Consider the following 13,559-nt stretch of genomic DNA (forward strand, 5'->3'; position numbering starts at 1 on the left):
TGGGCAACACGGTTTTTCATTTAGACAGTTTTGATAAATCAGGCCACTGTCTGAAATAAAACTAACTGTTGCCCATAGCAACCAGAGATCAGCCTTTATTTCTAAAGGATCATTCACACGGGGATAATGTGCTGTTTTTCCATATACAAACCATGCGGTGTAACATCCCAAAACCCTGCCACCACTGACTTTAATGGGAATGGGGGAAACCTGGTAAAAAGAAGTGACAGCTCTTCTTTTTAAAGGGGTTATCCAGGAAAAAACTTTTTTTTTTTATGTAGCAACTGGCTACAGAAAGTTAAACAGATTTGTAAATTTGAAATACTTCTATTAAAAAGTCTTAATCCTTTCAGTACTTATGAGCTGCTGAAGTTGAGTTGTTATTTTCTGTCTAAGTGCTCTCTGATAACACGTGTCTTGGGAACCGCCCAGTTTAGAAGCAAATCCCCACAGCAAACCTCTTCTACTCTGTGCAGTTCCCGAGACAAGCAGAGATGTCAGCAGAGAGAACTGTTACCAGACAGAAAAGAACAACTCAACTTCACCAGTTGATAATTATTGAAAGGATTAAGATTTTTTTAATAGAAGTAATTTACAAATCTGTTTAACTTTCTGGAGCCAGTTGATATATATAATAAAAAAATAAAAATAAAAGTTTTCTCCTGGAATACCCCTTTAAGGCCAGACACAAGACAGAGCCACGCTCTTCATACAGACTCGATGTGCTGTGTGAGCATACTCCTACAGGAGTGTTTCCCAACCAGTGTACCTCCAGCTGTTATGAAAACTACAACATCCGGCAATGCCTGGAGTTGTAGTTTTGCAACAGCTGGAGGCACCCTGGTTGGGAAATACTGCCTAAGGCCATGTTCACGCGAGGGTATTTGCTGTCAATGGGGTTTTGCTGCACTGTGCACGGCAGAATTTACGCGGCGGAAATCCAGATTCCGGCCTCCACCGAAAGAATTAGGACATCAAATCTTTTGGCAGGATCTGCTCTTTGTCTATGATGACCGTGCATTTTCAAGTCGTCCTAGGGCCACTATGTTCCAGCCAGCACCTGCTATTTGCAGAATGGCTGCCCATGTTTTCCAGGCGGACATTCCGCAATATTTCTGCCGTGTAAACATAGTCTTAGGCCATGTTCTCACGGCAGAATATCTGCAATTTTGTGCAAATTCTGTTCAGCAAAGCTTGCTGAATGAAATTTTGGCATATGAAATTCAAAGCCCCATTGACTTCAAAGGGATTCTGCCACAGAATTTCCCATGTGTTAATGGGACAGCGGAATCCTATTAATGTCAATGGAGGAGATTTATCAAAACCTGTGTAGAGGAAGAGTGGTGCAGTTGCCTATAGCAACCCATCAGATTGCTTCTTTCATTTTCACAAGAGGCCCGGGAAAAAGGAAAGCAGCAATATGATTGGTTGCTATGGGCATCTGCGCCACTCTTCCTCTACACAGGTTTTGATAAATCTCCCCCACTGGGCAGTAAATTTTGGTGACATTTCTGGCGGAATTCAGGGTACGCTCTTACTAAGGAAACTTTCCTCACTAAATTGCTTATTGGATTTGCTGTGTTCAAAATTATCCGAAATCTGTGCTTTTGTCCGCAGAAATTTGCCCTAGACATAAGTACCGTCCCTTAGATCAGTTTTTTCCAAACAGTGTGTCTCCAGCTTTTGCAAAACTGCAACTCCCATCATGTTTAGACAGCTTCTGGCTGTTCCAAAACTACAACTCCCAGCTTCTAGTTGTTGCAAAACTACAACTCTTAGCATGCCCAGACAGCCAGGACCGACCGCTGCCCCCCCCTCCCGATCTCTTGAGCAGGGCCCAGCAGTCTGCTGGAAAGTGGCGTACCTACCGACAGCCGACACGCCCCCTCCATGTATCCTAAAGAGATACATGGAGGGGGCATGTCGGCCGCGGCTTCCTGCAAGGGTCGGAACGGCCACTTCCGGGGCAGGCTTCAGCGATCACTGTAGCTAATCTCTCTGGGCATGGACAGAACAGAAAAATTGATAAAAGGTGTCAACGCAGGATAGTCCGGATTGTGGATAAGCAGCCCCAAACAAGTTCCAAAAATATTCAAGCTGTCCTGCAGACTCAGGGAGCATCAGTGTCAGTGCAAACTATCCATCAACATTTAAATGAAATGCTGTGGCAGGAGACTCCCACTGCTGACAGAGAGACAAAATCCTTCTGGGAAAATGTCTTGTGGACAGATGAGCAAATGGATAAAAAAAAAGGGGAATTTTTCTTGCAGCGCTGGATCCAGACGGTTGTAAAGAGACAAGGCTCTGTTTGTTGGGCAGGAAGTTCTGTAGTTCAGAGGGTTTTCTTTTACTGTTGTCAGATGTGTGGACAGATGAGACCAAGATAGAGCTTTTTGGTAAATCACATCATTCTACTGTTTACCGAAAACGGAATGAGGCCTAAAAAGAAAAGAACACAGTAACTACAGTGAAATTTGTGGGGGTTGTTTTGCTGCCTGTGGCACTGGGTGCCTTGAATGTGTACAAGGCATGAAATCAGAGGATTACCAAAGGATTTTGGGTCGCACTGTACAGCCCAGTGTCAGAAAGCTAGGTTTGCGTCCGAGATCTTGGGTCTTCCAGCAGAACAATGACCCCAAACATACGTCAAAAAACACCCAGAAATGGGTGCCAATGAAGCGCTGGAGAGTTCTGAAGTGGCAGCAATGAGTCCAGATCTAAATCCCATTGAACACCTGTGGAGAGATCTTAAAATTGCTGTTGGGAAAAGGCGCCTTCCATTAAGAGACCTGGAGCAGTTTGCAAAGGAAGAGTCCCACATTCTGGCTGAGAGGTGTAAGAAGCTTATTGATGGTTATAGGAAGCGACCTGATTTCAGTAATTTTTTTTCCAAAGGGTGTGCAACTAAATAGTAACTAAAGGGTGCCAATCATTTTGTCCAGACCATTTTTGGAGTTTGGTGTGACATTATGTCCAATTTGCTTTTTTATCTCCCTTTTTTGGTTTAGTTCCAATACACACAAAGGGAATAAACATGTGTATAGCAAAACAAGTGTTACTGCAATCCTTTTCTGTGAGACATGCTGCTGTAGTTACAATAAATATCCATCCTATAAAGAATAATTGTGTATTCTAGGCCATTGGTATTGGATTAGAAAGGGTCCAATTCCTGGCACCCCCAATGATCACCTGTTAGGCCATGTTCACACGTCCGGAATTTCCGGGTGGAATTCCGCATTGGAGACCCCGGAGCTGGGAGTCAACAGGATTCTGTTGCTCTGTGCACGTCCGTAAATTCAGAATGCCGTGTCCACAGAAAGAATGAACATGTTTATTTTTTCTACGGACTCCGCACGGAAAGCATAGCTGTCAATGAGATGGTGCATTCCTGAGCAGTCTGCAGTCTCCGGAATGTCCGCACAGAGATTTTCCGTGCGGACATTCTGGACGGGTGAATGTATCCTTAAAGAGGCCATGGCACTCTCAAACACTGTGGTCCCTTTAAACAGCTGATTAATGAGAGTATCTGAAGTTAGACCCTAGAGAATAAGCCATCAGTTTTTACAGCCTGGATAACATGCTTCGATGTATCCCAAGGCCGCCCTATAATAGACCGAATGTAGTCTGCAAGTGACTACTATACATTTGGTCTGTTCACCAAGTACACATGGTGGCATTGCCCCTTGATCCGCTCATTGTGAACATCTGCCTTCGACCTAGTTGATAAAGACTTCATCCTTCTGTTGCTTTAGAGTGCGCTACTGTCCCACTACCCATGCTCAATCCTGAAGGCTAAGAAGGGCTTGTTGAGGCATTTTCTGAGTGCCGCCAGAACAGTTATCCCGGGGCATTGGAAATCTATGGTTACTCTTTCATGTGTGGAGTTTTTTTGAAACCCTAAACTCCATTGCAGAATGAAGGAGCTGGTGTCAAATGACGAGGATAGTTCAGAAAAAGTTACTAGCATATGGTTCCCCTGGGATGTTTATAGGGATACGCTGGGTTGCTTAAAGGGGTTCTCTGGGAAACTAAACCCATAACCCATCCTTTCTCTCTCATCAACCTATTAAAAGGGGTACTTCGGTGGAAAACAATTGTTTTCATATCAACTGGCTCCAGAAAGTGAAACAGTTTTTTAAATTACTTCTATTGAAAAATCTTAATCCTTCCAGTACTTATTAGCTGCTGTATACTACAGAGGAAGTTGAGTTGTTCTTTTCAGTCTGACCACAGTGCTCTCTGCTTACACCTCTGTCCATGTCAAGAACTGTCCAGAGTAGGACAAAATCCTTATAGCAATCCTCTCCTGCGGACAGTTCCTGACATATACAGAGGTGTCAGCAGTGAGCACTGTGGTCAGACTGAAAAGAACTTCACAACTTCCTCTGTAGTTTACAGCAACTGATAAGTACGGGAAGGATTAAGATTATTTTATAGAAGTAATTTACAAATCTGTTTAACTTTCTGGCATTAGTTGATTTGAAAAAAATAGTTTTCCACTGGAGTACCCGTTTAATTATCTAAATGTCATTCATTAGCTATAAAGAGCAGTTTCCCCTCTTTGGTTGTCACTTAAAGGGGTACTCCCGTGGAAAACTTTTTTTTTTTTTTTTTAAATGAACTGGTGCCAGAAAGTTAAACAGATTTGTAAATCACTTCTATTCAAAAATCTTAATCCTTCCAGTACTTTTTAGGGGCTGTATACTAAAGAGAAATCCAAAAAAGAAATGCATTTCCTCTGATGTCATGACCACAGTGCTCTCTGCTGACCATTTTAGAAACTGTCCAGAGCAGCATATGTTTGCTATGGGGATTTTTTCCTGTTCTGGACAGTTCCTAAAATGGACAGCAGAGGTCAGCAGAGAGCACTGTGGTCATGACATCAGAGGAAATGCATTTCTTTATACAGCCCCTAAAAAGTACTGGAAGGATTAAGATTTTTGAATAGAAGTGATTTACAAATCTGTTTAACTTTCTGGCACCAGTTCATTTAAAAAAAATAAATAAATAAATAAAAAAAAAGGGTTTTCCACAGGAGTACCCCTTTAAATGCTTAAGTAAGGGAATGGCATAACCCAGTTATCCACTCTGTTTCTGTCCAAATCCCTCTCTGAAAGCAGCTCCCACCCTCCTGAGAGACATAGACCATGCAGTTTCTGCCCTGCACTGATGAGTCATGCTTTCTTTAATGCTGAGAACTGGGAGGTGAGAACTGGCAGCCTTAGCCAATCAGATACTGAGCCTCTCTCTGCTGCTCAGAGCAGGATGGTGGGGGTTGACAGAACAGAGCTGCAATGATTGCTGGAACATTTAGGCAAGAAGAGGGAAGGATAGCAAAGTATATCAAGCAGCCAGAGAAGACAACAGGGGCCACAGGAGGCCATCCATATCAGGCAGAATGGTTTACAAGGAACAAATCCAGGTGATGACGTATATATACACTGCTCAAAAAAATAAAGGGAACACTAAGATAACACATCCTAGATCTGAATCATATGAAATACTTTTGTCTTTACATAGTTGAATGTGCTGACAACAAAATCACACAAAAATTATCAATGGAAATCAAATTTATCAACCCATGGAGGTCTGGATATGGAGTCACACTCAAAATCAAACCGGAAAACCACACTACAGGCTGATCCAACTTTGATGTAATGTCCTTAAAACAAGTCAAAATGAGGCTCAGTAGTGTGTGTGGCCTCCACGTGCCCGTATGACCTCCCTACAATGCCTGGGCATGCTCCTGATTAGGTGACTCCTGCACAGTCTGTGGTGCAACGTGGCGTTGGTGGATGGAGCGAGACATGATGTCCCAGATGTGCTCAATTGGATTCAGGTCTGGGGAACAGGCGGGCCAGTCCATAGCATCAATGCCTTCCCCTTGCAGGAACTGCTGACACACTCCAGCCACATGAGGTCTAGCATTGTCTTGCATTAGGAGGAATCCAGGGCCAACCGCACCAGCATATGATCTCACAAGGGGTCTGAGGATCTCATCTTGGTACCTAATGGCAGTCAGCTACCTCTGGCAAGCACATGGAGGGCTGTGCGGCCCCCCAAAGAAATGCCGCCACACACAATTACTGACCCACCACCAAACCGGTCATGCTGGAGGATGTTGAAGGAAGCAGAACGTTTTTCACGGTGTCTCCAGACTCTGTCACATGTGCTCAGTGTGAACCTGCTTTCATCTGCGAAGAGCACAGGGCGCCAGTGGCAAATTTGCCAATCTTGGTGTTTTCTGGCAAATGTCAAACGGCCTGCACAGTGTTGGGCTGTAAGCACAACCCCCACTTGTGGACATCTGGCCCTCATACCACCCTCATGGAGTCTGTTGCTGACCATTTGAGTGGACACATGTACATTTTTGGCCTGCTGGAGGTCATTTTGCAGGGCTCTGGCAGTGCTCCTCCTGCTCCTACTTGCATAAAGGCTAAGGTAGTGGTCCTGCTGCTGGGTTGTTGCCCTCCTCTATGTCTCCTGATGTACTGGCCTGTCTCCTGGTAGCGCCTCCATGCTCTGGACACAACGCTGACAGACACAGCAAACCTTCTTGCCACAGCTCGCAATGATGTGCCATCCTGGATGAACTGCACTACCTGAGCCACTTGTATGGGTTGTAGACTCCATCTCATGCTACCACTAGAGTGAAAGCACTGCCAGCATTCAAAAGTGACCAAAACATCAGCCAGGAAGCATAGGAACTGAGAAGTGGTCTGTGGTCACCACCTGCAGAACCACTCCTTTATTGGGGGGTGTCTTGCTAATTGCCTATAATTTCCACCTGTTGTCTGTTCCATTTGCACAACAGCATGTGAAATTGATTGTCAACCAGTGTTGCTTCCTGAGTGGACAGTGTGATTTCACAGAAGTGTGATTGACTTGGAGTTACATTGTGTTGTTTAAGTGTTCCCTTTATTTTTTTGAGCAGTATATATTTGTGCTTCCCTGGAGTACCCCTTTAACTCCCCTCCCTTATCCTCCCCATGTGCCCTTATATTTCTTCTTCCTGCTGGATCATCTTCTGGCTTTAGCTTAAAAAAAAAAAAAAAAAAAAATGAATGATGTGAGCATCACCTGTTTTCAAGATACACCTGTTTGCACTTTTTTTTATCCTATTTTTGTGACTTGCACGGTATACAATTTGTTTGCAATGCTGATTTTTGGTATCTTTTTCTCCTATTTGCCTTTATTTTACTATATGTCTTTGCACTGCCTTCCATAAATTTTTCTTTCAATTAGTAAACAAAAAAAATCTTAGTGTTTACCTCTAAGGCCCCTTTTACACTATAAAAACACTTCCGTTATGAATGCCCGTTAGGAAATCGGCAGTTATACGGCCGGTACAAAATCACTAACGGCCGTTAGAAAATCCCATTATAGTCTATGGGATTTTTCTAATAGCCGTTTTAACCCGTTATCACCCGTTATTAATAATGGCTGTTATTTCGTGACGGACGATCGTAACGGCATGCACTATTTCTCCCGTTCATTCGCCCATCACAAAATAACGGCAGTTATTAATAACGGGCGATAACTGGGTAAAACGGCTATTAGAAAAATCCCATAGACTATAATGGAATTTTCTAACGGCCGTTAGTGATTTTGTACCGGCCGTATAACTGCCGATTTCCTAACGGGCATTCATAACGGAAGTGTTTTTATATTGTGAAAGGGGCCTTTGAAGCATAAACAATAAGGCCATGTTCACACAATAAGGCCATGTTCCGTTTGCAGCAAAATCCCATTGCTTTCAATGGGATTCTGCTGTACCGTGCACACAGCAGAATTTCTGCAGTGGAAATCCCAATTCCAGCCTTCCCCAATTGACATTTAAATTCTTTTATTGAAATCTGCTTGGAAATGCATTTCCTGTCCAATTCAACATTTGCTCTCATCAAACCAGATTTTCTAAACTCACTCGGATTTTATTCCCTAACTACTTCTAACACCCCTCCTGCCCTTTCTGAGCTCTGTATCATACCTTTCACCTACATCACATTGTGTGAGCTCCTAGCAGGAGAAAGTGGGCGTTCCCCAGCAGGCACAATGAGGCCTGCGAGAGCTGTGCCTTGCCATGCCCAGCACACACTTCCTGAGTTTGGTCTCCTGCCAAGCTGGGAAGAGACCAAACTAACTGTTTTTCTTGCGGCAGGGAATAGAACAGAGCCATCTAGTGGCTGTTTTTTCAATCACATTAAAAACATATAAAGGTTGAGAATTTTAACAGCAAGTAAATAGCAAAGTGTCTCATAATTACATAAGGAACAATATATTAAAAGTTTAGTTTGGTGACAGGTACTCTTTAAAAGGGTTATCCAGTCTTTTAAAATTGATAGCCAGTCCTGAAGATAGACCACCAGTATTAGATTATCATGGGTCCCATTCCCTGATAACAGTAATTTGCAATGTAGCTGCTGATAGTACAGTGATGCAGATATGAGCAATGCTCGCACCAGCTCCACAGCCCCTTCGAACAGCTGATCAGTGGAAGTGCCAGGAGTCAGTCATTCTTTGCACGGAAGTCCGCGAGCACTGCATAGCCGTCAATGGTGCCGCGTGGTATTTTTGGCGGCCGCCAGATGGAATCTCCGCTCATGGAATTCTGCGAGTGGAGATTCCGCAGTGTTAACGCACCATTAAGGGGGATCAGCGGACCCCATTCAATTCTATGGCCAAATAGAGTCTCCTAGGCCATCACGCCCCCTCTCATAGACTTGCATAGCGAGGGCGGGGTGTGACATCATACGGGGGCGGAGTCGTAACGTCACGATACTCCGGCCCTGTGGTCGGCACCCGGCAGTTTGTGAGCTGGCAGCGCGGCATGCAGCTCAAAGAGGTGGGTGCTGAATGCAAGATTGCGGGGGTCCACAGTGGCGGGACCCTTGCAGTCGGACATCATATCCCCTATCCTTTGGATAGCGCCACACCTGTCCTGCTGTAATACCACTCTCTTTCCCTGCCGGCTTTACACCCTTAAAGGGGTATTCTGCTGCCTCAGCGTTTGGAACATTCCGCTACCCCCTCCCATAGACTTGCATTGAGGGGGTGTGGCGTCACGCCACGACCCCTGCAGCCTGCACCCAGCGTTCGGAACAAAATGTTCTGAACGTTGGGGCAGTGGAGTACCCCTTTAAATAGAGAGGTTCCCTTTTTCATTCATATGCTCCAATTAACAGTATACATTGACAACGGATACAATTTATAGGGGTAGGAGCATAGTGTGATTGAACCCTTAAAACAGCACCACACCTGTCCTCAGGTTGTATGTGGTATTACAACTTGGCTCCATTCACTTCAATGGAACTGAGCCGTAATACCACACACAACCTAAGGACAGGTGTTTTTTCAAATCCTGGCTAACCCCTTTACACATGGTAGGTAGATATAAGAACTTTGGGAGAAATGTATCAAAACCTGTCCAGAGGAAAAGTTGCTGAGTTGCCCATAGCAACCAATCGGATCGCTTCTTTCATTTTTCAGAAATGAAAGAAGCGATCTGATTGGTTGCTATGGGCAACTCAGCAACTTTTCCTCTGGACAGGATTTGATATATCTCCCCTTTGTCTCTGCTCCATACATCTGAATCATACTTTGTATGGAATGGATTTTCAGTTTCAGAACAAATCTGCCACATGTGATCGTGTGACTCCAAGGACAGTCTCTGGTATCGTCATCTTATGGGGGTCCCTGCGGTCATACCCCACCAATCACACGTGTAACCAATATATGATAAAAGAAATGACTGTATGGTAGTGTTTCCCAACCAGGGTGCCTGCAGCTGTTGCAGAACTACAACTCCCAACATGCCCGGATAGCCTTTGGCTGTCCAGGCATTCTGTGAGTTGTAGTTTAGCAACAGCTGGAGGCACCCTGGTTGGGAAACTGTTGCGTTTTGCTCTCATGTCCTGAGTGGGTCCTTTACCTGGTATTATACGGGTATAGAATAGAGATAGTGAACACTGTGTGCACTGAAGTGTCTGCTCCAGTGTCAGTGAGCTGCAGGAGACCCTCCGAGGGTGATGCAGGAGGTGGGGGAGGAGACAGGAAGGAGAGGCTGAGAGGAGGAGGAGGAGGAGAGGCCAAGGGAAGAGACTCACGGAGGAAGAGAGGAAAACACAGCAGGATCGGGACACCGTCTTGCAGGGAATAGAAAGAGACAGCCGGGAAAACGGTACTTGGGGCTCCAGCACTCACCGGAGACAGTCAGTGGGGCGGCGGACAGACCGTGCTTAGATACAGCATGGGGGAAAGCTAAAAGATCGGGACTGCGTCCTCCTGCCGGCTGCAGCCCTTACTTACCCTGTACACTCTGTTTTCATCGGATCACCCCCTATGCACCCAGCGTTCCATCAGATCACCCTATACATTCAGCTTTCTATCAGATCACCCTAAACATTCAGCTTTCTATCAGATCACCCTATACATTCAGCTTTCTATCAGATCACCCTATACATTCAGCTTTCCATCAGATCACCCTATACATTCAGCTTTCTATCAGATCACCCTATACATTCAGCTTTCTATCAGATCACCCTAAACATTCAGCTTTCTATCAGATCACCCTATACATTCAGCTTTCCATCAGATCACCCTATACATTCAGCGTTCCATCAGATCACCCTATACATTCAGCTTTCTATCAGATCACCCTAAACATTCAGCTTTCCATCAGATCACCCTATACATTCAGCTTTCCATCAGATCACCCTATACATTCAGCTTTCCATCAGATCACCCTAAACATTCAGCTTTCCATCAGATCACCCTATACATTCAGCTTTCCACCAGATCACCCTATACATTCAGATTTCCATTAGATCACTCCCCTATACATTAAACTTTCCATTAGATCACTCCCCTATACATTAAACATTCCATTAGATCACTCCCCTATACATTAAACGTTCCATTAGATCACTTCTACACATAAAACGTGCCATTAGAATATTTGTATACAATTAATGATGCGTTAAATCACAACTATACACCCAACCTTCTATCAGATCCCCCTATACACCCAACCTTCCATCAGATCCCCCTATACACCCAACCTTCCATCAGATCCCCCTATACACCCAACCGTCCATCAGATCCCCCTATACACCCAACCTTCCATCAGATCCCCTATACACCCAACCGTCCATCAGATCCCCCTATACACCCAACCTTCCTTCAGATCCCCTATACACCCAACCTTCCATCAGATCCCCTATACACCCAACCATCCATCAGATCCCCTATACACCCAACCTTCCATCAGATCCCCCTATACACCCAACCTTACATCAGATCCCCCTATACACCCAACCTTCCATCAGATCCCCCTATACACCCAACCTTCCATCAGATCCCCCTATACACCCAACCTTCCTTCAGATCCCCTATACACCCAACCTTCCATCAGATCCCCTATACACCCAACCATCCATCAGATCCCCTATACACCCAACCTTCCATCAGATCCCCCTATACACCCAACCTTACATCAGATCCCCCTATACACCCAACCTTCCATCAGATCCCCCTATACACCCAACCTTCCATCAGATCCCCCTATACACCCAACCTTCCATCAGATCCCCCTATACACCATCCTTCTATGAGCCTTTTCTGCCCTGCTCTTCTTTTCTAATCCCCCTAGTTACCCCTTTGCATCGCTGCTCCTTGTGTAGCCTGTTCTTCATCCATTCACCCCCTTCTTTGGTGCACGGTGCCCTCCAGCATATGACCCTTCTCCACTCAGCTTGCCCTCCCTATTGCCTTTCATCTGGTTACCTCCCCAATACATATTCATTCTCTTTCCCTGCAGGCTCTACACCCTTAAGAAGAAAGGTGCACTTTTTCATTCCTATTCTCTTCATTTTGTCTTTCTTGCCCCCCCGACCCCTCTATACTGTCATTTTGCAGTGCCAGTTCAGCCATCCTGAGCCTCCTCTTCACCACTGCCTCTATCAGGTAATTGTCCATGTGCATCACTTAGCAGAACTGCCCCTAATAGATGTAATCCCACATGTCAATAGCTTTAAGTATTGTATCATTACAAATAATGCCATGTCTACCGTATTACAGTCATGCCCCTCATATGACCTTATTCGCTGTCATTTAAATCTAGCATGTGCCCTGTATATGTACCGGTAGCTGTCACATCCATTGACAGGCTTTGACATTGTATTCCTAATGCGAACACATTCAATCGTTTCACATCTACATTTCCGGTTCTTTGCTATTCTGCCAGTATATCATATTAAGCATTATCCTTGGATGCTTGTGTAATTGTATTTACTGGTCTTTTCTAACCTCTGCCCCCCCCCCCCCATCACTACACCCCGGCGCTCTGCATCCCGTTTTCTATCTACCCTACATATATTACATTGCACCCCCAGGCTGGATATGTGAGGCCCTTCCCAGCCTTGGAAAGATGAACTACCAGCAGCAGCTGGCCAACTCGGCGGCCATTCGGTCCGAAATCCAGCGATTTGAATCTGTGCACCCCAATATCTACTCAATATATGAACTCTTGGAGCGACTGGATGAACCTGCACTGCAGAACCAAATCCGAGAGCATGTTATAGCCATAGAAGGTAAGTGTGCGTTGTGTACTCACCTGGGATACTGGAACTCTTCTCAATTCCTTACTCTAATGCAGTGTTTCCAAACCAGGGTGCCTCCTGCTGTTGCAAAACTACAACTCCTAGCATGCCCGGACAGCCGAAGGCTGTCCGGGCATGCTAGGAGTTGTAGTTTTGCAACAGCTGGAGGCACCCTGGTTTGGAAACACTGCTCTAATGTATTGTAAGAAAATAAAACATCTCCTCTGCTATTTTTGTCTATACAGGTTAATGTTTAACTGTTCTATACTTAATATAGTTCACTGTTTGGGTTTTCGATGCAGGAAGCGCTTACCGTGTTAACTCTTTCACTGGCGTCACTATGCTTTTACCATGCCATATATCTTCCAGTATAATGCATCATTTTTTTTTAATCATGATTCCTTCATATGGCGTGGATTGTTCTGGTGTATGTAGCAGAGGGGCCAGAATATGCTCGTGTCCCCTGGATTTTCTCAAGACATCCCCATTAGCTCATTGTTAAAAGAACAATTCCATAAAAAGTATGAACTGTGAACAATGCTTTGTATGCATCAATGAGAACAGCGGAATGCAGATTGCTGTAAATATTTGCTGTGAACTCCCATTATTCTGTGCATGGTCTTGAATATATTAAAGCTCTATCTGATGTTCTGTTTAGTATTCCTTCTACATTTTGCTTGGATTGCGGAAATATTCTTGGTTTGCCGCATTTGCTTTTGTATACAGTCCTCAGTTTGTCATATGTTAAGGAAAAAGCATATAATGTCAAGCAAAATGTGCGGTTTCTGGGGTTAAAGTGTGCCGCCGGATACACTCACCCACCAAATCTGACAGCGTGGGTGTGGAACGGCGCAGTTGCATGCTGGCCCATATAATTGGCGAACCAGTGGTATAAGCACTTTTCCTATAGTAATTAAATGGAAAATACTAAGTCGGTGTCGGGTATTTACCTCAACAACTGTA

General features: G+C 44.7%; 1 protein-coding gene across 5 annotated transcripts in view; it reads left to right on the plus strand.

Annotated features, from left to right (window-relative positions):
* The first annotated feature begins 10,069 nt into the window (after positions 1–10,069).
* The window catches only part of AGAP1 (ArfGAP with GTPase domain, ankyrin repeat and PH domain 1), a 476,005-nt gene continuing 472,515 nt past the window's right edge, over positions 10,070–13,559 (plus strand). For 2 of the 5 annotated variants that reach the window (XM_056536384.1, XM_056536387.1), the window contains exons 1-2: positions 10,192–11,961; positions 12,390–12,587. In XM_056536384.1, the coding sequence (XP_056392359.1) occupies positions 12,425–12,587 (163 nt within the window). In that variant the 5' untranslated portion in view covers positions 10,192–11,961; positions 12,390–12,424. The other 3 variants (XM_056536385.1, XM_056536386.1, XM_056536388.1) reach the window with 3 other exon arrangements.

The sequence above is a fragment of the Hyla sarda genome, chromosome 8 (genome assembly GCF_029499605.1).
Source record: "Hyla sarda isolate aHylSar1 chromosome 8, aHylSar1.hap1, whole genome shotgun sequence".
NCBI classification, from domain to species: domain Eukaryota; kingdom Metazoa; phylum Chordata; class Amphibia; order Anura; family Hylidae; genus Hyla; species Hyla sarda.